Source organism: Nannospalax galili, unplaced genomic scaffold (assembly GCF_000622305.1).
Source record: "Nannospalax galili isolate Female #2095 unplaced genomic scaffold, S.galili_v1.0 scaffold304, whole genome shotgun sequence".
Taxonomy (NCBI): Eukaryota; Metazoa; Chordata; class Mammalia; order Rodentia; family Spalacidae; genus Nannospalax; species Nannospalax galili.
The window spans coordinates 1,574,098-1,599,363 of record NW_008352325.1 but is presented as its reverse complement, the minus strand read 5'-3'; the positions used below and the strand labels follow the sequence as shown (position 1 = coordinate 1,599,363).

The 25,266-nt window shown below is 44.4% G+C and overlaps 1 protein-coding gene across 1 annotated transcript in view; it reads left to right on the top strand.

Annotated features, from left to right (window-relative positions):
- Positions 1 to 25,266, top strand: part of Vwc2 (von Willebrand factor C domain containing 2) — a 152,520-nt gene continuing 127,254 nt past the window's right edge. The window contains exons 1-2 of the mRNA XM_008849276.2: positions 1 to 780; positions 22,610 to 22,739. Coding sequence (XP_008847498.1) covers positions 88 to 780; positions 22,610 to 22,739 — 823 coding nt within the window. The 5' untranslated portion in view covers positions 1 to 87. The remainder of the gene's footprint in view (positions 781 to 22,609; positions 22,740 to 25,266) is intronic.

Below are 25,266 nucleotides of genomic sequence, written 5' to 3'. Positions count from 1 at the left end.
CTGGCAGCGGCGCGCCCCCGGGCTGTGAATGCGACTCGCTCCTCGTCCGCGCTCCCCGCCCGCCCGCCCGCCGGGACGTGGTAGGGGATGCCTAGCTCCACTGCGATGGCAGTTGGCGCGCTCTCCAGTTCCCTCTTGGTCACCTGCTGCCTGATGGTGGCTCTGTGCAGTCCAAGCATCCCGCTGGAGAAGCTGGCCAGGGCTCCAGAGCAGCCGGGTCAGGAGAAGCGCGAGCACGCGTCTCGGGACAGCCCCGGGCGGATGAGCGAGCTTGGGCGCGCCGCTAGGGACGAGGGCAGCAGCGCCCGGGACTGGAAGAGCAAAGGCAGCCGCGTGCTTGCCGGCCGGGAGGCGTGGAGCAAGCAAAAGCAGGCCTGGGCTGCCCAGGGCGGGAGCGCTAAGGCCGCGGACTGGCAGGTCCGGCCTCGTGGGGACACCCCACAAGGAGAGCCCCCGGCCGCCGCCCAGGAAGCGATCAGCCTGGAACTGGCGCCCACGCCTGAGCTGCCCGAGGAGTACGCTTATCCAGACTACCGCGGGAAGGGCTGCGTGGACGAAAGTGGCTTCGTGTACGCGATCGGGGAGAAGTTCGCGCCGGGTCCCTCTGCCTGCCCCTGTCTGTGTACTGAAGAAGGGCCCCTGTGCGCACAGCCCGAGTGCCCACGGCTGCACCCGCGCTGCATCCACGTCGACACGAGCCAGTGCTGCCCACAGTGCAAGGAGAGGAAGAACTACTGCGAGTTCCGGGGCAAGACCTACCAGACTTTGGAGGAGTTTGTGGTAAGAGACAAGCGCCCACTGGGTGCCTTGGCATCGTCCAGGAGAGGGTTGGAGTTGCTCTGGTTCTGTGATCCCCGTCCCCACTTTACTGGAGGAGTCCTTAAAAGACCAATGTGTCCAATATTGACTGCTCTGGTGTTTTCTCTGAAAGGCTTCCATTAATCTGAAGCTTTGACAGGGAGCTGCTCCAGGCTCCTGGCTATATTTTCAACACAAATTCATTGCTCCTAATTTAAAAGTGTTGCTAGTGAAGTGCTCAACCTGTTTGCAAACGCAGTGTCCTTTAGCCTGCCACTTGGGACACAGTCTTGAGCTAGTTAAGGAAGAGCATTCAAATACATAAGTCATTTCCCCAGATCCTGTGGTCAGAGTGACTGCAAATGTTCTAAATATCAAAGGACTTTTTCTTTTCTTCTTTTTTGGGGCTTATTAAGTGGAAGGCAATATGGAGAAGTCCAGTTTATGGTTAAGAGTGGTTTTGTTTGGATGAATAGTAGGAATGTTCACAGTCTCATCTTTACTCTGGGGTCTCTGATTAGGCTCCAGGCTAAGGTTTTTCAGATGACTTAGTTTAACCCTGTATCAGTCTAGGAGGTAGGTATTGATCTCTATTTTATGAAGAAGAGGAAACTGAGACAGAGAATATTTAAATCATTGGCTGAAAGAAGGAAAGCTACCAAAGATCAGATTCATGTGCCAGGCTAAGGAATTCTCCTCTCCACCTTTGTCTGCTTTATGTTTTAACCCTTACACTCCACTTTAACCCCAGTCTAACCCTGTTGGGGCTCTGGTCTGCATGGAAGTATTGCCCAGCTTGCAGGTCCAGGGCAAGGAGCAGTCTCTGCCTCTGGGTTGGGTATCTTCCAAAGACACTGCTGTTCACATCTCTAAACTCCAAAAAGTGGGCTCTACTATGGTTTGTCCTGCCAGGCTGTTCGATTAGCATACCAAAGACATTTTTTCTCTGCCAGCAGAGATTACTCTGGAGCTGCTACCCCTAAATCAGAGGTTTGAAGGTAGGAAGCAGGCCTCTGGATGTAGTCAGGAAATAAGGACTTGCATCTAAGCTTAGCTTCTACACAGGTGAATGACTAAAACAAGGCACATATATGCCCCATCTGAGTTTCTTTCTTGTCTTCTGGAATGAGGGACCAACTAACCCCAAGGCTCATGGTCAGGGTATAACTTCAGCTGTAGCACATTCTTGGAATTCAGTCCATTGGAGAAAGACAACTTTGATGGAAATTTCATACGAACCAAACCCAGGAGATCCAATATGGAATCAAGAATACTATCCTCAAAACACTGCCTGTGTCCTAGGGATACTGCCAGATAGCACTCCAGATGTTTTGGATTCCCAGCAAAACAATTCTCTTAAGTGGTTTGGGTCCACAAGATAATCAAATGCTTATAATGTCTAAGATAAGCAGTTGTTTTTAAATTAATAACGTTTTTTTTGTTTGTCCTGTTTATAAAGTCCCTGAGTTCTTTTAAGAACAGCTCTCTAAAGCAAGTTGTGGAATTACTGTACTTCGAGCTAAAGAACTGAAACACTTCCCAGAAGAACCATTCATGTGCCTGAAATCAGTTGCAGGGAAGAATGTAAACTTCTCTTTTTGTAATTCATTGCCAAGTATTATGAGCTAGAAAGCTGTCATTTCCTTTGAGTGGGGGACCTCTTATTTGATTCCTGCTTGAAGAAGCTGGTAGTTAGTAGAAACTGTTTTCAAACTCTGGGGATGGGAGGTGATAGTGACAAAAGGAATTGAAAAGATGATTGTATTTGAAAACAGAAAAATCATTTAGACTATGAAGCACTAAGCACATCTCCTGTCTTTAAATCACTTTTCATATTCTCTCTCTCTCTCTCTCTCTCTCTCTCTCTCTCTCTCTCTCTCCACCCAGTGTGTGTGTGTGTGTGTGTGTGTGTGTGTGTGTGTGTGTGTGCGCGGAGGATCAATATCTAGTATCTTCCTTCATCCTGTTTTTTAAGACTGGAGCTCACTGATTTGACTAGACTGACCAACCACCTTTGGGGAGCCTCCTTCTCTGTCCTCCCCCACCCGCCAGTGCTAGGGGTACAGAGGTATGCTGCTGCACCTACTTTTATATGGGTTCGTGTGTGTGTGTGTGTGTGTGTGTGTGTGTGTGTGTGTACATGTTTGGAGGATCAATATCTAGTATCTTCCTTCATCCTGTTTTTTAAGACTGGAGCTCACTGATTTGACTAGACTGACCAACCACCTTTGGGGAGCCTCCTTCTCTGTCCTCCCCCACCCGCCAGTGCTAGGGGTACAGAGGTATGCTGCTGCACCTACTTTTATATGGGTTCTGAGAATCCAAACACTTCATGTTTGCACAACAAGTACTTTACCAACTGAGCCATCTCCCCAGCCCTGACTTTTCATTCTTAACTTTTAGTCTTCATAGATGCCAAGACACATACTATATGTTTGGATGTTGCAAAGCTGTCACTATATTTTAGTTATATGTTCTCTCTTGGAATATAACTACATAAAGATATTATTTTATGATGTCATGATTGCTCCTTAATGTTAGTATCAGGTACATCTCTAGTCATTTCCTTTATTCAGGGTGGCTTTGTAAAGATGGTTTGTTTTCTACAGTGTACAAAAGAGAACCCAACATTTAGATGGGCTCTTATGCAAAGGATCAGTGTAGAAGAAGAGTCAGAGTCAGATGGGAGTTCATTATGTTTGTGAGTTGCAATAATAGAGATTTGTTTTGTAGATTTCAAATACTTGTTCTGAATGTTGAGGGAGACAGATTGTCATATATAAATATATATGTATGGAGAGAGATTGTAGAAAGCATTGTGTCTGAAGTGCTGGGAGCATCTTTGAAGTAAAATGTAATTCATATTTAGATTGTGATATAGTAGCCTCATGTCCAGAGCTCTTTTTTCCTAAGCATAGAATGAAGTGAACTGGAAATACCTGGGGAGGGAGGGCTCTCTTTCGTGAGGAGATACTGAGCCCTGCAACAGGCTGGTATCTGCTTCCTGACAAAGAAAATTACTACAGTGTAACCTAGTCCTGCCTTGTGGGTGTCTGGAGTGAGCAGCAGATGAAACTCTGGAGCTGCCAGATGCCAGCAGCTACTTGTGATGTTCAGGGCATTAGGCTCCTGTGAGAGCTCAACTTCCCCTTGGCTTCTTGGGTTCCCTGCCCTTGGGCAAAGGTTTTCTTCTCAGTTTGCTATGGATACTCACCTATGCCTTTCCCTTTCTTTCTGAATACTCTTACAGTATCAAAATTCCTATTATGTCCATAGAAGACCTCACTGCTTAACAAAATACCAGGACCATGCTACTCTTAATAAGGAGATGCCCTCACTCCTTCAAAGCAGTTATAATTCCATTTGTATCTCTGAGTAAGAGGATTGCTTATTTGTAGGAGACTGTCTTCATTGCCTCTCAGTTTTATGTAAAGTGTCTTGTTCTTCAGCTTACGGCCGTAGCACACATCCAACTTGGAAGAGGGCAGCTTACCATACATGATTTCTTTCTGCTTTGTGTTTCTTAAGCACATTAGTCTGCTAATAACAAGTACCAAAAAATGGGTGCCTTGAGATTAAGAAATTGCTTCACGGTCTGGAAGGCTGGAAGAGTGGAATCAAGTGGTATTCAGGGTAGATTCCTTCTAGGCTCTTCTCCTTAACTTGTATGTGTGTCTTCCAGTTGTGTCTTTACTTACACTTCCCTCTGGATATTGGTTATAGGGCATTGAACCAAAAACCTTGCACATGCCAAACACACATGCTAAACTAAGCCCCCAGCCTCACACTTCTTAGCAGGCTGCTTGTCCTATCGACTTGTCACTCATTCTTTAACTCTAATGACCCCATTTTAGCTGAATTTCCTCATTTGAAGGCCACGTGTCCAAATGCAGCCACATTCTCCACATTTTCTGATACTACAGTTGGGGCTTGACCATATAAGCATGAGAAAGCTACAGTTTATTCTGTAGCATACAGTATCAATGATCAGAGTTGACCTTGTAGCAATGGGCCCAAGGGAAGACAAACCATGTGGGGTGGAGAATGGCATGCTGGCATGACTTAAGGAAGACTGCGTTTGTGAAGATGACCCAGAGAATTATGATAATTCCAGGCCAAGTGAACGTGACATTGGCCTTTCTAGAGGTTGTGTCTGTTCTGTTCTGAGCACCACTGTAGTTCTTTCTTCTACAGTGCTCTGTGGCTAGACCCTCATATCATAGATAACTAAAAGGTGACTATGATGCTCTGTGGAAGAGTTTTAAACTTACCCTCAGATGATTCCTATCTAAAGAAGAAGCAAATCAAATTTGAAATTCATTAACAAGAAATCATTTTACTTTGATCTATAGAACAAGTTGTTCCCATCATAGAAACTCTAGTCCCTGGGGGAATTGTGAAGGTCTAAATAGGAGTCTGTAACTATGTTCAGTATTTCATTCCAGTTGATTAAATTTATGGGACTCTGGAGTAAGGCTGTACTGGATAACTAAAACTTCATGTTCCTTTGCTTGTAGTTGGATAAGTATCTGTTCAGGGTGTCAGCACTGTTATGACAGCAATCAGAAGCTCAATTGGCAATCACCTCTGTGCCTCTCTCTCTCTCTCTCTCTCTCTCTCTCTCTCTCTCTCTCTCTCTTTCTCTCGGTCTTTTTTGAGACGGGGTCTCCCTGTGGCCCCAGCTGGCCTGGAACTCACTATGTAGACCAGACCAGCCTCAAACGCACAAGGATCCTCCTGCCTCTGCCTCCCAAGTGCTGGGATTAAAGGTGTGCACCACCATCCCCAGCGGTGGCAATCACCTATGTCTATGAATAAGAAACAATGAATTATTAATAGATGTTGCTTGTTGGACTATCTTTCAAGGCTGAGGAACTGAGAAGGAGAGAAATGTGTGGGGTCTTGCAGGCAAGTTGATCTGGGACTACTAAGCTGAAACAAGCTCTCTCCACCAGCGTCAGTGTCTAACTTGCCTTTAACTGTATCACAAAATCTCATTTCTAGACTTTAGTCAATGAAAAGAATATTTTCATATGAAGTTTGGAACCCAAACCTCCATCTAAATAGATTCCTGTTTGCAATTTTGGGTAAGTTCCAGTAAAGACAAAGGCACAGTCAAGGAGATTTTTCGGTTTAATGCTATTTGTATTCTTTTGGCTGATATCAGTTAACCAAAAACAATGCTGGTACTATCCACCTTCTCTGAGGAAGTGGCATTTTGTATGTGGCAGCAAGAAAGGCATTTTGATACAGCTACCTGAACAAAGGGACATTACACAGACTTGGGGCAACTGGCTCATGTTTGTGCCTAAAAATAATTGGCCCATTTAGCTAAGCATTTATTTATGTGAACTTACGCCATGTCTGACTCAAAATAAAATGAATGTATCTTCCAAAGTATAAAATATTGAGTTGTTATGAAAATAAAAGTTTAGTCCTAGTTATAAGAGCAAGGGGCAAGGATTCCACTGGCCAGTGCACAGAGCCTTTCATCTTAAGAAGTAGGCTAGAACTAGGAGGAAACCAGACTCAACTAGCTTGTGTCTAAGATTAATGCCAATACTGAACAAGTGAAAGGCACATATCAGTATGTAGTTGTCTATTTCCTGTGAAGATAAGATGGTTCCCAGATAGCAGCTGTGTGGGGAACTGAGCAGGGTAGTGCCTTGGGTGGCCATTTGATCCTTGGATGTCTACATCTCCACTTAGCAGGTGTGTGACTCACCCTTGGCTCTGTTTTTAGACACAGAGCTTTACGTTTCACCTCAGCACATGAATGCAATATTCAGTCGTGCAATCAGTTGTCCACCTACAGAATTCCGGGATCCCCAGGTCCCTTGCTGTCAGGTCCCAGGCTCCTCAGCTGGGGATAGAAATGAATACAGGTTACTTAGAGTAGGAATTGTGAATCCCTGTCTGCTATATCCTATATCCCAAGACAGTTTTCAAGACTGAATTGTTTTCTGGTGGAATAAAGTAGGTAGGAGCCTGTCTGCCTGTGTCATCATTAGAAGAAATGAGGTAACTGAGGGCAGTTTGCATCTATGAAGCTTTTGGGAGGAAACTTCTGCTCTTAGCATCCATGTAGATGCTCAGGCAAGGTCTTTTAGAAAGCTTTCAGAAGGGGCTGCACCCCGGCGTGGTTTAGATGTCCCAGGGATTCTCTCTACAGCACCCTACTCATCAAGGGATGACTAATGGGCTAGGCTTTTTAGTATTTTTCATTCAGATAATATTTCCAAATCCAGTAAGTTCCAATAGAAAATTCATCATGGGGTTTATTTTTTCAAATATTTTGATTGCCATGTGCCAGGTTCTAGGATAGTTTGTGGAGGCACAGTGAGAAGCAAACAGGTCCCTCCAGTAGACCAGCAGGGGCACCATGCTGAGACATGTCAAGAGGGCCTTGAGGAGCTCTCATACACAGCTGGAAGACACACTTTTGCTTATTATTAGTCATTATTAATAGTAATAAATTCTGTTAATATTATGCTTATTTTGAAATGATAGAAGCAGCCAGGGCATATGTCCTCAGGGAAAGAAAAGTTTATCTCAAATATAACCATCAGTTAAAGAAGGATGGATTTTGCATGCAGCCCATTTGCTCTGAGACCATCCTCCATGCTGCTTTTCTGACCATGTAGCTGGAAGTCCTCCTTGCCGTTCATGTGTTCCAAGGCTGTGATCCTGCCAGCTGGATCTGGCTCCTCATTCTATTTCTGTCAAGCACTGGGGTGCGGCCAGGACATAGACTGCCTTTCGAATCTGCAGAAAAAGATGATGTCAGGCATCTGCCTGGGGCCTTGTGAGTTTGCTCAGAAACCCCAGGCCAGTGGGAAAGTATAGAGGCTGAAAATTAAACTGCTCTGTGGACATGTGCATTTCCAGTTATGGCAGAAGTGATATTGCTGCTTTAAACACAAGGATACCATGGCTTTCCTGGGATTGTAGAATATTGCTGAAACCCCACCTTTTACAAAAACCTGCGAAATTCTTATATGACGTGAAACATATCCACGTTCCTCTGTATTCTGTAAAAATAATTTAAAAAAATTAACTAGCAGTTGGAGCGATGTCTCAGCTATTCAAAGCACTGACAACTCATACTGAAGACTCTGGTTGGGTTTCCAGCACCCACATGGCCCCTAACAACCCTCTGTAACTCCAGCTCCAGGGACTCCATCACCATCTTCTGGCTTCTGCAGACACTGCACGCATGGGTGCACTTACATTGTAGTCAAAACACTCATACACATAAAAATAAATAAATAAATAAATAAATAAAACTTTTAAACAACTAGTAAAATAAAAGGCTTTATTTTGACACACAGTCTTGCAACTTCCACTCTATGGTCCATTCCCTCATTGTTTTGTACCAGTAGTGAGGGAGTGCATATGTCATGGTGGGAGCAGAATCACTCATATGCAGAAAGAAAGGAAAGGGCCCATATCCTACAATCCCCTTCAAGGGTCTGAACCATAGGAAATCTTTTGAAAAACACAGCTAAGATGGAAGAAAGTAAAAGACATTAATTCTGAGAGATGAGCATTATAATCCACACAACAAAGTTTGCCTTGACTTGGTGGTCCTCTGGAAGCCCCTGCTGGTTCCTCTTGGTACTATGGGGCCAGCCTGATGAACCCAGGGAGTCATGAAGAAAATTAGATCAAAGCTTCCCTCAAATCCTGGGTCTCACAGGGCCTGTCCTGTAAAGGATAGTATCAGCAAAACCTCTACAGAGGGCCTCAATGCTATGCAAACTCTGAGATCTTTGTATAGGTTCAGTCTCTGCATCCATGCCTTCTTAAGGATGTGGAAGTCAATTGTTCTTCCCTATATGGTATTAAAAACATGAGGGGAATAAGTGAAAAGAGACCACAGGTATCTAACCTAAGCAAACACACACAGGGGAAAGCATCTTTCATCATTCCAAGCGATGTGAGTGACCTAAGAATAAAGTGTATACAGGAGAAGAATGGGACTCAGATGCAAGAGCCAGCCAAGATGCAGGCTGCACTGAAACAGCAGCATGGAAAGTAAGCACATTTAATATGAAGCAAGAAACGAATGATGAACTAACGTGTAGATACAAGATAGAGATTTAGCCCAAATATTTGCTGCCCTTTCTAAAAGAATCAAATACAGCTTGCATGAATGAGTAAAGCCAATATGGGTGTTGACATCCAGTGGGCGGGGTTAGCAGCAGATTTGTGATTCCTAATCTCCATTGTCAGCTTAACTGGGCTATGATCACTTATGAGACACACCCCTGGACATGTCTGTGAGAATTTTCCAGAAGGTGGGAAGTCCCACTTTGAATATTGGTGGCCCCATCACATGGAATGGTGTCCCAAGCTGACTACATCCCCTCATCCTCTCTCTCTTTCTCTCTTTCTCTCTCATTGCTCACTGACGATCACTGACAGTGCAGTGAGACCCAGTCACCTCATGTCCCTGACATCTTGACTTCCTTGCTGTGATGGACCATGCTCTGTGACTCAAAATAAACCCTACCTTTTAAAAAATATTTTATTTATTATTTTTATTTTATGTATATGAGTGTATTGCCTGGTGAATGCACCCATGTCATGCAATGCCGCAGAAGTCAGAAGAGGGCTTTGGATTCCCCTGAAACTGGAGTTAAGGATGGTTTGTATCTGTCATGTGGGTGCTGGGAATCGAACCCCGGTCCTCTGCAAGAGTAGTCAGTGCTCTTAACATCTGAGCCATTCTCCAGCCCAACACTACCTTTTTGAAGTTGTTTTTGTTTGTTATGTCACAATAACAAGAAAAGTAGTTGATGTAAGATTGGAGGCTGATGAAGACCAATTAGTGAGCCATGAGGCAGTCATGTGGATGGAATTGGGAGTGAGATGTTCTGCAGGAACTATAGAATTCTAAGGTCCAATGATCTGTTCCTAGACTGTGGGAGAAATCAGGAGACAGTTGCAAGACTCTGTGATTGAAATACATCAGTTTTCTGATTCAGTAAACCCAGAAAATATAAACAGAGATAAATAAAATGTGTCTACACTTAGCCATACTGTACTGGGACTACTGAACACACCAGCAGAAGAAAGATGTTCAGTGCCATCAGCAATGAGCGAGGACATTGCATCCAGAGCCACAGAGGGCATGCCTTTGGTCATCAGGAGAAAGCATAATGCAACACAGACAGTAAGGAACAGGAAAAACAAGTGAATGTGGTCAGTGTGTCTAGTGTAACTGTCCTTCAGGAAGATGCCTAACAATGGTAGTTTAGGGCAACAATTAAGCTGGGTGAAGTGACATACGCCTGTAGTGTCAGCTACTCCAAAGGCTCAGGTTTGAGGCTTGAGGCAGGAGAATCACGTGCTCTCAAAATTCAAAGCCAGCCTATGCTGGTTGGCAATATAGGGGAGAAAAACAGAGGAAGAAAGAAAAAAAGAAAGGTCTCTACTGGACTAATTCAAGAAGGAAAATTTCTCAGAAGCAAAGTCCAGCCACAGTTAAGGAGTGAGTTAAATTTCTTATTTCCTATTTGTTATACTAAATTATAGATCAGTGGTTCTCACCTGTAGGCAGCATTGCCTGCCTCTCCCAAAGCCTGTCTGCAGCACATGGAGCCAGCTTGGATTATCAGATGGCCAGGGGTGTGAAGCATGTCTCTGACATTCCATGGCAGAGGCTCAGTATAAAGCTGGACTCCTACTGTGTGTGAAACAGATTGACAACCTACACCAGGGGTGCATGGTATGAAAAAGGTGGAGACTTCACAGTACCTGCCCCGCTAGTAGAGAGGAAGTGCCTTAGTGGAGCAGATGCACCAATGCCTGGTGGGGTTGGCTTTCTTGCGCTGAAGTTTGAACTGGGAAATTTAAACAGGAAATCCTTTAAAACTTTCAAGTGTTCTTGGGAAAGAGGTCAGGTTTAGTTTTAGGCCAAATCATGAAACAGACACATTAAAAAGTCCCTTCCTGTTGCCAGAGCTGCATGTCCCAGGCACCACCAGGCTGTACCTGACCATGAGCAATTTTCACTGCCCTTTCTGCAAGAGAGGTCAGAACAGTTCAAATGATCTTCCTTCTTAGTTAGCTCTCTATACCCTTCAGACACTGGGCAGCTCTTAAATAAATAGCGCCTCCAACCACGCAAATAGTCCACGTGTTCAGATTAGAAATAGCCAACTTTCCAAGTTTTTAGTAGTTTTTATTCAATTGTTTAATTGATTTTTTTTGGATTTTCATGCAATACAATTTGATAGTGTTTGGATTCCTTCTTTCCCCTATCCACACCTGACTTTATTGACCTCCCCCTAATTATATAGATAGATAAATAAATAGATAGATGATAGATAGATGATAGGTAGATAAATATAGATATATATATATGTGTGTGTGTGTGTGTGTGGCCTATACTTTCAAATATTATGTGCTTTCTATAAGGATAGCTCAATATTTCATAGAGGCATCATGTAAAATTACTATGAGATTGGTTTCAAGCAAATTACTATTCTTAGGAATTACTTTTGGTGTGTCAGGACTTCTGACAGTCATTCTGCAGACACTGTCCCTCTGTTCTCTGCCAGTAGAACAGCTGGAATAGAGCAGTTAGCCCTTGAGCGTGGTCAACAGATGACCAGTGAGAAATCCATCTTCTCTAGTGGAACAGGACTTCCCTGAGAACCTTTGTGTTTACTTGATGGTACCTAGCTGTATCAGACTGCAGAAATGTCAGCAGTGGGTGAGTTGAAAAGGAAACGGATTCTGACAAGGCTGTGCTTTCCCTCTGGCTGGAGGAGGAGACACAGGTGACCTGGGGAATAAACTGTGCCTTGGGCACCTTTCTGCTGTTGGCAGCCTCCAAGGCCCTCCAGCAAGCCAAGAAAATAAGCTCATCTTGCTTCTGGATAGCAGGGAAAGAAGGACACAGTTTAATGGTCAGGTCTCAGGATATTGGCTCCCACATATGGATCTAAAATTGGGTTCCTCTATGGGTGAATGAGCACTGCAGCCTCTTATACGTGAGCTTAAGACCTCAGACAGAAGCTCTGAATGAGCTGGAGACACTGCTTGGTGCTCTGCTCACACATGTCTGAACACCACAGAAGAGGGCTTGCTGGGAGCAGAGGAACAGCACAACAAAAGGAAGTTAACAAGTTGTTCTTTGGCTAGTGCTGAGCTTCAACACTCAAGAGTAATTGACAGCTGATGTACTCTGGGGGTTTTCAGTATGACAGCTGGACTGATGGTGTCCACACTGACTTCCAGGAGAGCCACCTTAGAACTGAGGTTGTGAGCCCTGTTGCCGTGGACCTGCTACCTCTGGGCAAACGCAGAGGGATAGCCATTTAGGCTTTATCATTACTCCCTGTTTAAGATGATCCTTGTCTGTCACCTCAGATGACAGCTCACACGAAGAAAGTCATAGGGAGCAGAGAGCTTTGTTTTCTTCTGGTGTGTGTGTCACACACACACATACACACATATACAGGTGTGTACATGTCTAAGACATACACATAATAATTTCAATGCATTGAAATTTTCTTCTCTTGGCAACAGTGCCCACTACTCCCTGTTTACCTATTTCACTGCCTCATTTTCCTACCTGAATGATGCCTGAATTTGAATTCCATTGCCCAGGACAGGATCAGTGCCCATGCCTCAGGCCAGGATCTGCTCCCACGCCATAGGTCTTTTAAAAGCCTACTCTTTGAAAGATATTTTATTTTACTCCTTTATGTAGTCAGCAAATATCACATTCTCTGTTCCATTCTTCCAAAGATTATTTAAGAGTTTGGATTTTTCCAGGCTCCCCTCCCTCCCTGGCTGGACCCTTCCACATCACTCAATAATCAAGACAATACCTCACAGAAATGCCCACAGCCAGTCCAATGGAGGAAATTCCTTAACTGAGGTTCCCTCTTACCCAGTTGTGTTAAATTGACAACTGAAACTATCCAACACGCTGCCTTTATCTCCTAAGCTCTTTTCTCACACTCTTCTCTTAAATCTATCCTGCCTCTTCTTTTTCATTATTATGATAAACCAATTGAAAATTTATCAACTCTTTCCTTCCTTCCCCCTCCCTCCCTCCCTCCCTCCCTCCCTTCTTCCTTCTTTCCTTCCTTCCTTCCTTCCTTCCTTCCTTCCTTCCTTCCTTCCTTCCTTTCTTTCTTTCTTCTTCCAAGAAAGTAGACGCTAAGCAGTTTATCATACACACATCATTTAATGGCTGAATTTAGGAATCTATGAATGAACAAATGATCTATTACAGTTATCTGAGAAGAATCTTAATAGCACCTAGGCTCAGGGGTGGGGGAAAACCCCTAACTTGGGCTGTTTATATAAAGCCCTCAAGGCTCTCACAGAGGCATATTGGAAGTGGAACCTATCTATGCTGGCCCTGGGGGATAGCAAGGGTAGCAACCAGCCCTTGGAGTCTTGGAGATTCAAGATGTGGTTCCCCACATTCCAGGGACATTCCCTGGGCACCACATGGCCCAGATGGGAGAGAGTTGGCTGATGTATTTGTGCTCAGTGATAAAAACACTACACTTGCTGTTGCTGCAGGCAAGAAAGGAAATACAATTGACTAAGGAATGGAAGCATGCTCTTGTCTACACTGTGTAGGGGGTGCAAGCAATAGGGCACTTGCTATTGGTGCATCCATTCTGATTGTGCATCTCACAGGCCTTCGGGTTCTACAGTGGTCACCTCTCCTGAAGGCGGAGAGAGCCATCTTATTGTTCTTTGCTGCCAAATAAACATGCTCTGTGAATACCCCCAGCATTTTCCTCTGAGAACTGGCCTAGCAGATTCTTGTAGGATCTACACTAACCTTAAAGTATTATTCAAATTAGGATCTGAAAGATTTTAGTAGATGAGGGTCTTGCAAAGTTACTAGGTTGTACTCAGGAAGAAAGCTGTGCTGCTCTGTCTCTGTGGTCAGGTTCTTCTGTGAATCTGCAGTATGGTTCATGGAGTTTTTTCCCCCAACTCTCAGAAACTGACAGCTTCAGGGGACAGTTCTTAATTAAGTCCCTTTATGTGTAAATCCATCCCCGGACAGAGCCTGGAGGACAAAGAATGACAGAAACTCCTTCTGTGACGAGCACAGGCAGGTGGGCTGTGCTCTGAGGCTGCTGCTTGTGTTGAAGGGCAAAGAAGAGATGAAGGTTTACCCAACTCCTCTTTGGAAGCCCTGCCTTCTGTGGAAAGGGCCAAGGGCACACAGAGAGGAGTAGAGCCTGCTGGTGGTGTTAACTCTGTTGGATGGTAAGCCATCAGACAGCAGGAGGCACCTGCCAGCTTCCCTGGGACCACAGGGACCATCTTATAACTCCTGGGGTCTCTTGTTCCTGACCCAATTTTGAAAGAGAGTAGATGAAGAGTTTAATAAGACCATTTCAGGGAAGGATGCTGATGGGTTGAAGAAAAAGAGGCAGTGACTTGTGTGTCTCTTCCAGGTATCCTACAAGTAGTGAGGACGTCTGACAGAATAGTCAGGACCTTTGTGGTTCAGGTTTATATAGATTCTGTTTCCATCAGGAAGAGTTTGGTGGACTGCCTTATCTTAGAGTTTTTAGGATTTCTTCACACTGTCAAAGCAAAGGTGAAAGGTATCACTTCTGCCTTGTGCTCCAACTCTGAAGTAATACAGTTCCAGTCTATCAGAAGTTAGATTTCACAAAGAAGGGGACTTGGTGACTTTCCATCCCTCATGCTGTTAGCTGGGTACAGGTTTGGTAGACTGAGCAATTGCAAAGGACGCTTTTGCCACCTGGTAACAAAACTGTGGCAGTGACTGTTGAAGGAGGCTGTTTGTCCTTCTGGAAGGGGAGAGACCTCCATTTTTAGCTCTCCCCTCTAGCAACTTGCCTAGAGTCTGAGCTCATCAGAATAATGGCACAGCAGGGTCCAAAAGAACAATCCAAATTCTCACTTGGGAGCTAAAGATCACCAGTTTTAGTTTTAGAAAATTTCTTTTAGTTTTGTGCCTCCTTAAATCTGAAGATAATTGAAAACAGTTGTCCCGGAAGATTTAAGCTTGAATTTCTGTTGAAACAGTCCAGTCTGTGGAATTCTCAGGAACCCCATTACTTTGGGTAATTACTGGACATTGCAGCACAACTCCCCTCTGAAGAGATGGCCAGCTTTCATTTTCCCTACCTAGGAAAGACTCTGTAGCATCAGAGTTTGGGGACGGGCTCTGTATCCTAGTGATCTCTCTGGCTTCTTACCTTGACCCTTGTTGCAGAGTCCTGTCCACTGTGTGAGATGCTGTGTTTTCTTGGTAGCAGTCTCCTAGCTCTGGTGACTGTGGATGTCAGCCTCATCATAGCTCCCAGTGGTGTTGGGACCCTTGCTCTTGGAAACTGCCATGTCTCAACTCCTTCAGGACCCTTAGTCATCAGAGATTTCTCTGAGTTCTGTGGGGAGTGCCTACCATCTTCCAGAACACCTGGATGGCTCCTACCCCTACGGATCCCAATGCCGTAATGGAGGCAGGCTTGCTTCCAGAGACCTCCCGAGTTTCCAGAATCTATCTAGGCTGGTGGATGCCAGCTCCCATTTCTCAGAGACCCTCTCCTCCAGGCTGACTCTAGCTAGGATCTTGCCTTTTGACCCATGGCCCTTGCCTTTGCCTTTCTTCCTGCCCCTCAGGTCCTTGTTTCCAACATGAAAGATGAATTGCCTTCCCTCTGGCATGTTTTCTAAGTCACATTTTCATTCTTGCTGCACTATAGCTGACCTTGCAGATTCCTAACTCCTGACATCTGAAGGCCCACCTCCAGAAGCAATGGAAATGACCACTTCCTCTCCAAAAAGTCTCTCTGGTAATACCTAAAACTTAAACGTAAGCAGTTATTTGACTGTTCTGGTTGATTTTTGCTCCATGGAAAACTAAAGCTTGGCTTCTCTATGCTGATACAGAGCTGGAAGTCCTGGAGAAGAGATGGATGAGAAGGAAATATGGGCTGTGGACATTTCAGAATTTAGTCCGCTTTCTGTATCCATGGGCATTATGAGTTCAACCTAGTGTGAACTGAAAATACTCAAAAATTTACATGTGTATTGAACATGCACAGAGTTTTTTCTTGTTATCATCCCCTAAATAATGTAAGAGGACAACTATTTACATAACATTTAGCTTGAATTAGGTATTGTAAGTCACCTAGAGATCAGTTTAAATGTACACAAAGATGTGCATAGGTTTTATGCAAATATGACCCCATTTATAGAAGGGACTTGAATATTATGGGTTTATTCTCTAAGGCTGCTGCTCCAGTCCTGCATGGGCGTGAGAGAACAGGGTGCTAGCCTTCTCTGACTGCAGTACTTACAGTTCTCACCCAGTGCCTAAGCACTTCGTTAACATTAGTTTATTTAACCATTTCTATCTTTCAGATAAGGACACTCATTCACAAGTTGTAGGTAATTTGTTCAAGCACTCATGTGCACATGGTACAATGATGCTCAGATTGTACTCTCCTGGGCTATTGGATGCCTTCCTCTTCCTCCTTTTTTTCATATGAAAACACAGAGGTTCAACATGGTAAAGTGACTAACCCAAGACATGCTTTCTGTGGAGCAAATTCCTTTCCCAAATCTCTGTGCTATTACAGTGTGACTGTAATTCCCTGATGTACCTTTCTTGCTCTTCCTTGGAAAAATGGGAAACCTTCTGTCCTAGGGGCCAGAGACCGCCCCACCAGCACAGCATTCAGCTTTGTATTTCTCCTGGGGAGGCTGGGCATAGCCTCTTCATCTTGTTTCATGGGATTATGAAGGACATGGAATTCCTGTGGAATTCATCTTGGGACAGTGACACCATGGCCCAACAGACACTTATACAGGCTGGGGAAACAGATCTAGTTGGTAGTGTCATTCCCACTCCTAGAGATCTGGGAGCATCGTTTGTTCACTTTAAGATATGGCCTTTCCGTACAGCCTATGCTGACTTGAAATCTGGTCTTCTGGTTTCATTTTCCTAATATTGTCAAGGCAGATGTCCACCACCTGCCAAACCTGTGAAGCATCCTTGACTCAGTCCTCAATGCTTAATGCCAGGCAGACTCTCTGATAGTTCCCAGCAGAGCAGCACAGAATGCCCGTGGGATTCCCTCACCCTCTGCACCCAGAGGCAACTCTGAAGCCCAGAGTAGCAACACAAAAAAACACTACCAGCTGGTTGCTGGCTTGGGGTGATGAGTGGGATTTGGGGGTATTTTCCGGCATACTTTGAGAATGCAGTGAGTATATTTTTTAAATCATGTATAGAATTCAGTAAGTAGGAGCCCCGGATGTCATGTGTGCTTCCTCGGTGCTGAATTTTGCATGTTTGTTTCTGCTAATTTTTCTTAATGAAATGAAAGGATACAGACAAACCTAAACCTTCCTGCTTGTGCTCTCAATTCTTCCTCTCCTTCCCACCACAGAAAACTTTCTCACTTTCTTCATGAGCCTGTGCCTATGGACAATAGAATTCATTACATGTATTCTCTAAGGTTGGCATTTATGCACACATCACATGATAGTGTCGTATGTGTTCTTTTGCAGCTTGTTTTGCGAGATTCATATATTTTGTGTCATGTATAATCTTTCCTTTTTTTCTGATGTCTTCTAATCCTCCTAATTAATGTAGCATTGTGCTTATCTGGTCTCTAACTAATAGTCAATTGTTTCGAACTCTTCTGTTACAAACTACTAGAGTTATGATTTTCAATTTAAATAGTACCACAGGATCAGCATAGTAGGCTTGGATGGAAGGCACATCATCAGTCAACCAGAGCCATAGCTATACTTTTCCTGTCTGAGCGACTACAGAGCTTTCCTATGGGCAGATCCTGTAAGCTTTGAAAGAAGGAGACAAATGCCCTCAGCCTGTAGGCAAGTGGACACCAGCCAGTTCACAGGGCCCAGTGAAGCTGATATGGCGTTTCCTTGATCACTCCCTCTAGAAGTGATGGGATAGAGGTAAGAACAGGAGGTGGGGCAATTTCTTTCACTCTGATCCTTCCTGGTGACCTCCTGTGTCCCATGACCCCAAATCCCAATGTCTGTGTTCAACCCAGCAGAAATAAGAGTTCCTATTCATCAAAATTTGTTAGCCCCCACATTCTCCACATGCAAGTGCAGTGCCTAGGAATACTTTCCTATTTGGTTTGCACATCCCAGATTTTTAATCAGATGGGATATTCTTTCATGTGTGAATGAACTGTTCAGACTGTCTTTACTGTAATGTGCCATATAGTTGATTTTGCTCGTTTTTCCTTTCAATTTTTAGAAATAACCCACAGTTGATTTACAGAATTTATTGCACATTTTGAGTACTGGTACTGGACTGTGCCATATGACAACACCAGCACAACTGGCATTTATCAAGCGTTGTGTGTCTTAATTCACTTTACCCCCCACAACAATCACATGAGCTAGACAATACTATTCTATTAGCCATAGTGTTGCCACTGCAACAAAATACTTATGCTAATCCACTTAGAAAGAGAAAAGGGGTTATTTTGGCTCCCAGTTTTGGAGATCTGAGTTCACAGTCAATTGGCCCCATTGCTTTTAAGGCTAAGATGAGGTGTGACATCATGACGTTAGCAAAAGACAGAGCAAAACTGCTTTCTTCGTGACCAGGAAATAAATGACAGGAAAGAAGAGACCAAGGTTCCATGAGCACATGGAAGGGCTTGCCCCACATCTGTAGTGACCATCCACTAGACCCCACCTTTTAAAGGTTCCATCACCTCCTAACAGTGCCACCCTGTGGCCGAACTTCCAGTACTACAGAAAGAGTGTTTTCTAGTTCATAGTAATGGACATCGAGGCACAGCAACACTAAAATTACTTGTCTACATAGCAATAAATATGCTGGAACTTCAACCCATGTGGTTGACGGTGGTGTGTCTGACTCTCCTAATGAGTAAATGCAGTATGTGAACTGGGCAGGTATGAATGGAACTCGACACCAGTGAAATAAATATGGATTGAATGCATTGTTGTTAGTTAGTGTAGATCCAGGCTCATCTTGTCTTACCGTGCAAGGACCGTACACACAGGATGCCCACCACCCCAGCCCACATACTTAGGCACACGCCCTCATATTTACTCCTTTCCTGCCTGCTGACTCTGGTCTGTTATGGTGTCTTTTCATTATAGTTATGTTCAGCCAGTCTAGACTAGGCAGCATCCTTTGTATACAAGGCTCAGTCCCTCATCCTCTTGCCTATAGGACCTCCTCCGACTTGTCCACCAGCATCACTTCTCTTTATTCTACCTATCTCTGTTCTAGCTCATTCTCTGTCCAGTCATTCCACCATAAGAGAAACCTCTGTCTTTGAAAATCTCAATATGCACAAATCTGTCAGCACTTGGCATTTTCTGCTATTGTTTTTAGCTTCTTTGTCTCCTGTTTACATCTCTTCTCCCTACCCAGCAAGGTTGTGACTCACGCGTTTTTGTACTTGTTCTTGAGTAACAGGATGGCCAAGGATACTTGTAAAGTCTGTGATGAGCTTCTCAGTTGATCAGTGGAAGAATGGATTGGCGAATGTGTGTTCCCCTGTGGTTGTGGGGTCCCACATGAATATGGCCTCCATTCTACTTTTCATTTTTAAGTTTGAGAAAATGGACTGTCAGTTTTATCAGTTACAAAGTACACATTTATGGGGGCTGGAGAGATGGTTCAGTGGTTAAGAGCACTGGCTACTCTTGCAGAAGACCTAGGTTCAGTTCCCAGCACCCACATAGTGGCTAACAACACCGTCGCTAACTCCAATTCCAGGGGATCTGATGCCCTCTTCTGACACAAATGCACTTACATACATGCAGGTGATACACTCATACACATAAAATAGAAATAAGTTCATCAAAAATTTCTTTTAAATTTTTAAAAAGAACTGCTGCTTGTAATAACAGGGGTGACATGTGGGTGAGTGAGAAAGAACCATGAACTCAGAGATCTCCAGCAGAGTCCATGAACTGCATTTTGTCAGTCACACCTCCCTTTTTCTCAAGGTCCCAGAAGGTGGCGGGCACAGCGTGCACTTCTGGCTGCAGGATGGAAATCATGGAATGAACAGAGTATGTCTTGGTTCTCGCTCCCAGTTGGGAGAAACCAGATTGTTCTTCTCAGTACACACTTTTGGATCATGCCTGGAACACTGCTGGTGCCCTGGGCTGCGAAGCAGAGTCTGTTTCAGAAGGGTGGTGGGCAGGCTGGGTCAGAGGTGTAAACAGTGCTAGCCTGAGTCCTGCTGGGTTTCCACCAGCTTCCCACTTTTGAATGTGCTTTGCTGAGGCTGAACCTGGCTGTGTCTTCCTTGACTGGCTTCTGAGGTCATGTGGGCAATAGACTAGCATTTGCTTTGCTTTGTTTCATTTATTTCATTTTTGAACTTGGTAGCATCCCATATACTACACAAGAACCATATAAGGCCCCAGAATGAACTTGAGTGATAGCTTACTGGAGACAAGACCCCAGCTGTGTCCATGCTGTGGTGGCCAAGAGGATGCATCTCAGCTGGATCGATAGCAAGCAGTGGGTTCAATGCAAGCTTTACCAGGAGCACAGGTTAGCAGGTGTGAAGTACAGAAAGTGAAAACTAGTTGATAGGTACTGCTGAGCATCTCAAACAGGAGAAAGCATTGTTTTTGCCTGTTAGGGTCAGGCATGCCAGGTTAAACGGGTGGCATCTAATCAGTGGCCAGAGATCAGTACAGGAGTAGCAAAGGGGTCTGGCAGGTGGTCCCAGTAGAGTGTGGAGACTGCGTAGGACAGACAGGTATAACTGAGAGGTTGAGAGGAGGTGTCAGTGGCCTTGGGACTGCATTATGCTGTAGGAGACAGAAGTAAAAACATCATTCAGGCAGAGTTCAGAAACGGACCTGGGTCTGGGACAAGATGGGAACTCATTTCCTAGTTCTAGGACCAAGCAGTCTGTGACCAACTGGAGTTGCCCAGGTGGGACTGGCAGGGCCTAGGGTATCTGAGGAAACACTCCAGTCTCCCTTTGTAGGAGCTGGAGTGGGAGCTGAGAATGGCAGATATGGATGTCAGGAGGAGGACCTGAGAGGGGCTCACTCACGGTGACCCTGATCGAATATCAGCTCTCATTTTTGAGAAATGAACAAATCTCTGATGAGCTGAGTCAGGACTCTAAATGTTTGGTGACAGCAAAATGCACAACCAAGTTTTGGATAAAGCTGTAAGGCATTGAAGAAAATACCAGAGCATCGTATGTGCCCATATGGTGTCATACTCCGGAGCCTGGTCATGATGACATTTTAGCTTAGGCAGGAGAGGGGACTAGGACACTTCCTTTCCAAGCCAGGATGAGGAAGGGCAAGCTGGCTCAGGTCCTTCTGCCCAGGTACAGGGAGCAGTCTGATTTTGAAGTGCATACTTTGCCTGGGGAATTGACTCGGGGACCATTTTGACTCCTGTCAAATCCCATCCTATGTGGAGCTTCATACTCCCTCCCTGGAGAACAGCCTGGGTGAGGGGGTGGGTACCTAGCCGTTGAGTAGCTAAGGACAGATGCAGATATCTGACCTGTTCCTCACTGACTCCACTGCCTTATGTGAGGTGGGCTTCCTCTTCCCTGGGGCAGCATGGCTCTGTGTCTCTCTCTCATCCACACCATCTGGGCTTCTTGGCTTATGTCCGAAGTCCTTCCAGTTGAAGGCATCTAACATGTGCTGCGCTGTTTCTCTTGCAACTGAAAGACTGCTTTAAAAAGTCAGAATATTTTGCTCATGTTGCTTGCTATGCACATCTGCTCTTGAGACAGAGATCCTATAGGCTGGATGGGGGAAACTGAGGAAAACAAGAACAGCAACAACTGCAACTCTTAGGGTAGCAAAACAACCAAACTGTATTGTGCCAAAAAATAAAACTGTGCCTTTACAGTGTTGTCAAGTTGGTTTTAACTTGCAAACCAAATAAACTTCTTGTCTTGGGCATTTGTAAAACTTTTAAGTCTTAAGTCTCTCTCTCTCTCTCTCTCTCTCTCTCTCTCTCATATATATATTTCCAAGAACACACAGAGACAGAGACAGAGAGATCAAGAGACAAAAAGAAAGAAGGAAACAGGGTGGAACACCCTCCTAATGCTCTGGCCCCAAGAAGAACATGGTACCCCAGATGATGCAAGGGAATGACCCTCTGAGGTTTTGGAGGAGAGGGACTAGCATGCACTGCAGTCAGGAGCCCTCAGCAGCATCTTCACTTGGTCCCTTAGGAGACACCTGCTGAGGGCAAGTTACCTAATTCTTCTGAGTAGTTTCTACACCAGCCATTTAAGTAGGACATTTAGCATGATTACAAGAGTTCAGAGCATCACAGTTCTGCAGCAAGGGACCTGTTTCCAGAGGACCTCTTGAGTTTCTCCTACTTTCCCTTCTTCCTGCCCCCTTACTTAATATAAAAGCAGCACCACATGCTAGGTTGAGTGAGTGGGAAGTTGTCAGAGTTATAGGAAAGTGAGTTTTTTAACAAGAAGTCAGTAGGAATTTATTGTCTTTGGAAAGCAACAGAGATATTTCTTCAAAAGAAAGCTAATATAGAAGTCCCTTCATCAGAGAGTGGCCCTGCCTGGAACTGAGGGGCAGAGCCCAACCACCTGCCCTAGTGAGAGCCTTTATTTGCACCTAAGTCAACCTGTTAGCACCTGGAGTCTACCTGCACCCTTGGAAAAAGCTGGACCCAGGCACTTAAAAAAATGTCCTAAAGGGTGGGTGTCTTCACACCGAAGAATGAAAATAAGATTTCAAAGGGTGAGCTTGTGGGAGGTGTGACCCTGACCATGGGCTTGTGTCTCAGGTATCTCCGTGTGAGCGGTGCCGCTGTGAAGCCAACGGCGAAGTGCTGTGTACAGTGTCGGCGTGCCCCCAGACGGAGTGTGTGGACCCTGTGTACGAGCCGGATCAGTGCTGCCCTATCTGCAAAAACGGTAGGTGGAACACCATCAGACAGCTGGATCTCCAGCACTACCCCTCCATCCCCCCACCCTTGTAAGTGGAACACCATCGGGACCCTGCGGTCTCCAGCCCCAGCTGTGCTCTCTCCTGTGGGTGCAACTTGTGCAGATGTGCGTCCATGTAGGCCAGTGGTAGATACAGGCGGGGGCTGCTACACATCAGATCGCTCTGTCTTACTGGTGTCAGCCCCATGGCTTGTGGCTAATAAGAAGTTCTTGGGGGAAGAAATGCAATTCAACCATTAAGGAGAGTCACTTGTTTTCATTTAACTTTATTTGTTCTTGCAAAGCTGTTTTTCTCTTTCCAATACAAATCAAACAAGCTGGTTGGGCTCATTTGCTTTTCATTACTAAGTGAATTAAACTTGCAACATAATTGAATATTTTTCATAAGCAAATTGGGCAGGAAAGAAAGGTCCCTCTTTTTTCCCAGGGAAAACCCTTCATACATCAAAAGGCAAACCCAGTTTATGAAAATAAATCTCAGGAAGTTCTTGATCCCAAGCTGTCAAGGAAGAGTGTTTCTCTTCTGAATAGGGAGTATTTTTCTGTCAGCTGAGGCAGGCAGGATCATGTGGGCCTGGCTCTTCAGGAGGGTGTTTGATGAAAGTACATTCTGGATCAAAATGGATCAGGGGATAAGAACTCAGTTGGTGACATTGAAGGTAGCGTTGGAGAGAACAGAATCAAATCTGATCAGTGGCTCAGTGTCTGAGTGTCTTTTCCTGATATGAGAGATCAGACTTTATGGATTGATGATGTTCCTTAGGGTATGGCATATGCTTCTAGGATCCCAAATGGGAGTATTGCAGGGCCAACTTGTGATGTCTGCAGTCTGTTAAATGTGTGTTTCTAGACCAAAGCTGGATGGGTATGTGACATGGGCCTTGTAAGTAGCAGGTGAGCTTGGAGTTCATGGTTATAAATGGGTGTCAATGGTGTCCCCAGCAATTTTGAGAGTATTTAGTTATGCCATTAAAACTGCATGGTCCATGAGGTTCCACAGAAACCTTTCTCTACAGGTCCCCACACATATTCAAATTTCTCTACAACACATTATAACTCTCTTGAAATATATAAATAGAAGAGAGGAAGTTTCTGATGAAAATAGATAGCCTTGAAAGAATAAGACCAATGTGTAAGAAATACATTAAGGATGGGGGATGGCATGTTCAGTCCTCTGATTGCAAGTAGCCAATATTCAAGGAAAGTAGTAGAGTGTCTTTCATATGAGGTTGGTGGTTATGTTGTATTTATGAAGAAACCATGGGGAGTGATTCCAGTAGATAATAACAGAGACACTTTTAAACACTGAGTATATAAAGAGAGACTATCAAAATACTATGATGGGATGGTGGGGAATCGATAGAGTTTACGTTGCTAATATGACCAATAATGAAGAGAATGTAGTCATGGAAGGACAGAAGCAGGTAGCCAGACTAGCAGGCTCTCCTAGGAGCTGACATGTGACACTATACTAGCCAGGTAGGGAGCTGGGGTCAGCACTTCAGATGATCAGAAGATTGCCAAGGCTGGCTTGGTTTTCCTTTCCTGCTGCAGGAGGTGGGGTTAGAGAATCATCTCTCCTCTAGACAAATGATACTAAGCGAGCAAGTTAGTGGCTTAAACACTCACACCTGAGGTATTTGGCATCCCAAGTATCTGGTATTATTCAGTTTTCTCTTTTCCATTAAGACTGGTAACAATGTGATGGCATTAGCTATCATGGAATCTAAGCTAGGGTGGCTTCAAGAGACGAGACGTCAGAATCTCACTCCTGTGTCTTTTAATTTTCCTTTCTATTGGAAGAAATCTCCAGGTCAGTGAAGAGGTGAAAAAATTTTCCAGTAAGCAGTTGCCTACCCTTTCTACATTTGCCTAACGTTGATGTCTTCCATGTTTGGTGCATCTCTCTCATTCTCTGTCCTTCTAACCTGACAATCCTGCTCTGCAAATGCGTGGTTCAGTAGCACAAATGCTACTTTGCACAGAGTGACGTCCATTCATTCTACCACCAAGGCGAACTTTCTAAGTAGAGATCAAATTCCTTAGAAGGTTTTTTTTTTGTTTTTTTTTTTTGCCCATAGGATTTATCCCAGGTATGAGACAGAGTCATCCAAAGACCTTTAAAATATATTTGAATTAATTCTTTGTCATGTGTTGATGTTTTTACAAATGTTTAATGTAGTTTATCTCTGTTTGCATTTAACTTTTTAAAAACATTTTAGATATAATTTTATTTTTGAGTAACCAAAATATGTTTTTAATTAAAATTTTCACACCACCTAAGCTTTACTTATCTTTCCTCTCTCTCCCCTGTATAATCTTCCCTCCTCCCTCCCCAGTTAAAGTACCCCAATTTTCCCCATTTCCCCCTTGATAACACCTGCACCTTTTTCCCACTGTTCCCCTCTGCTGAATTCCTTCTTCCTCTTTACTCCCATGATTTGTTTCCAGTTTCCTGCCTCCGACGGTTACACCAGATGATATACTCACATCT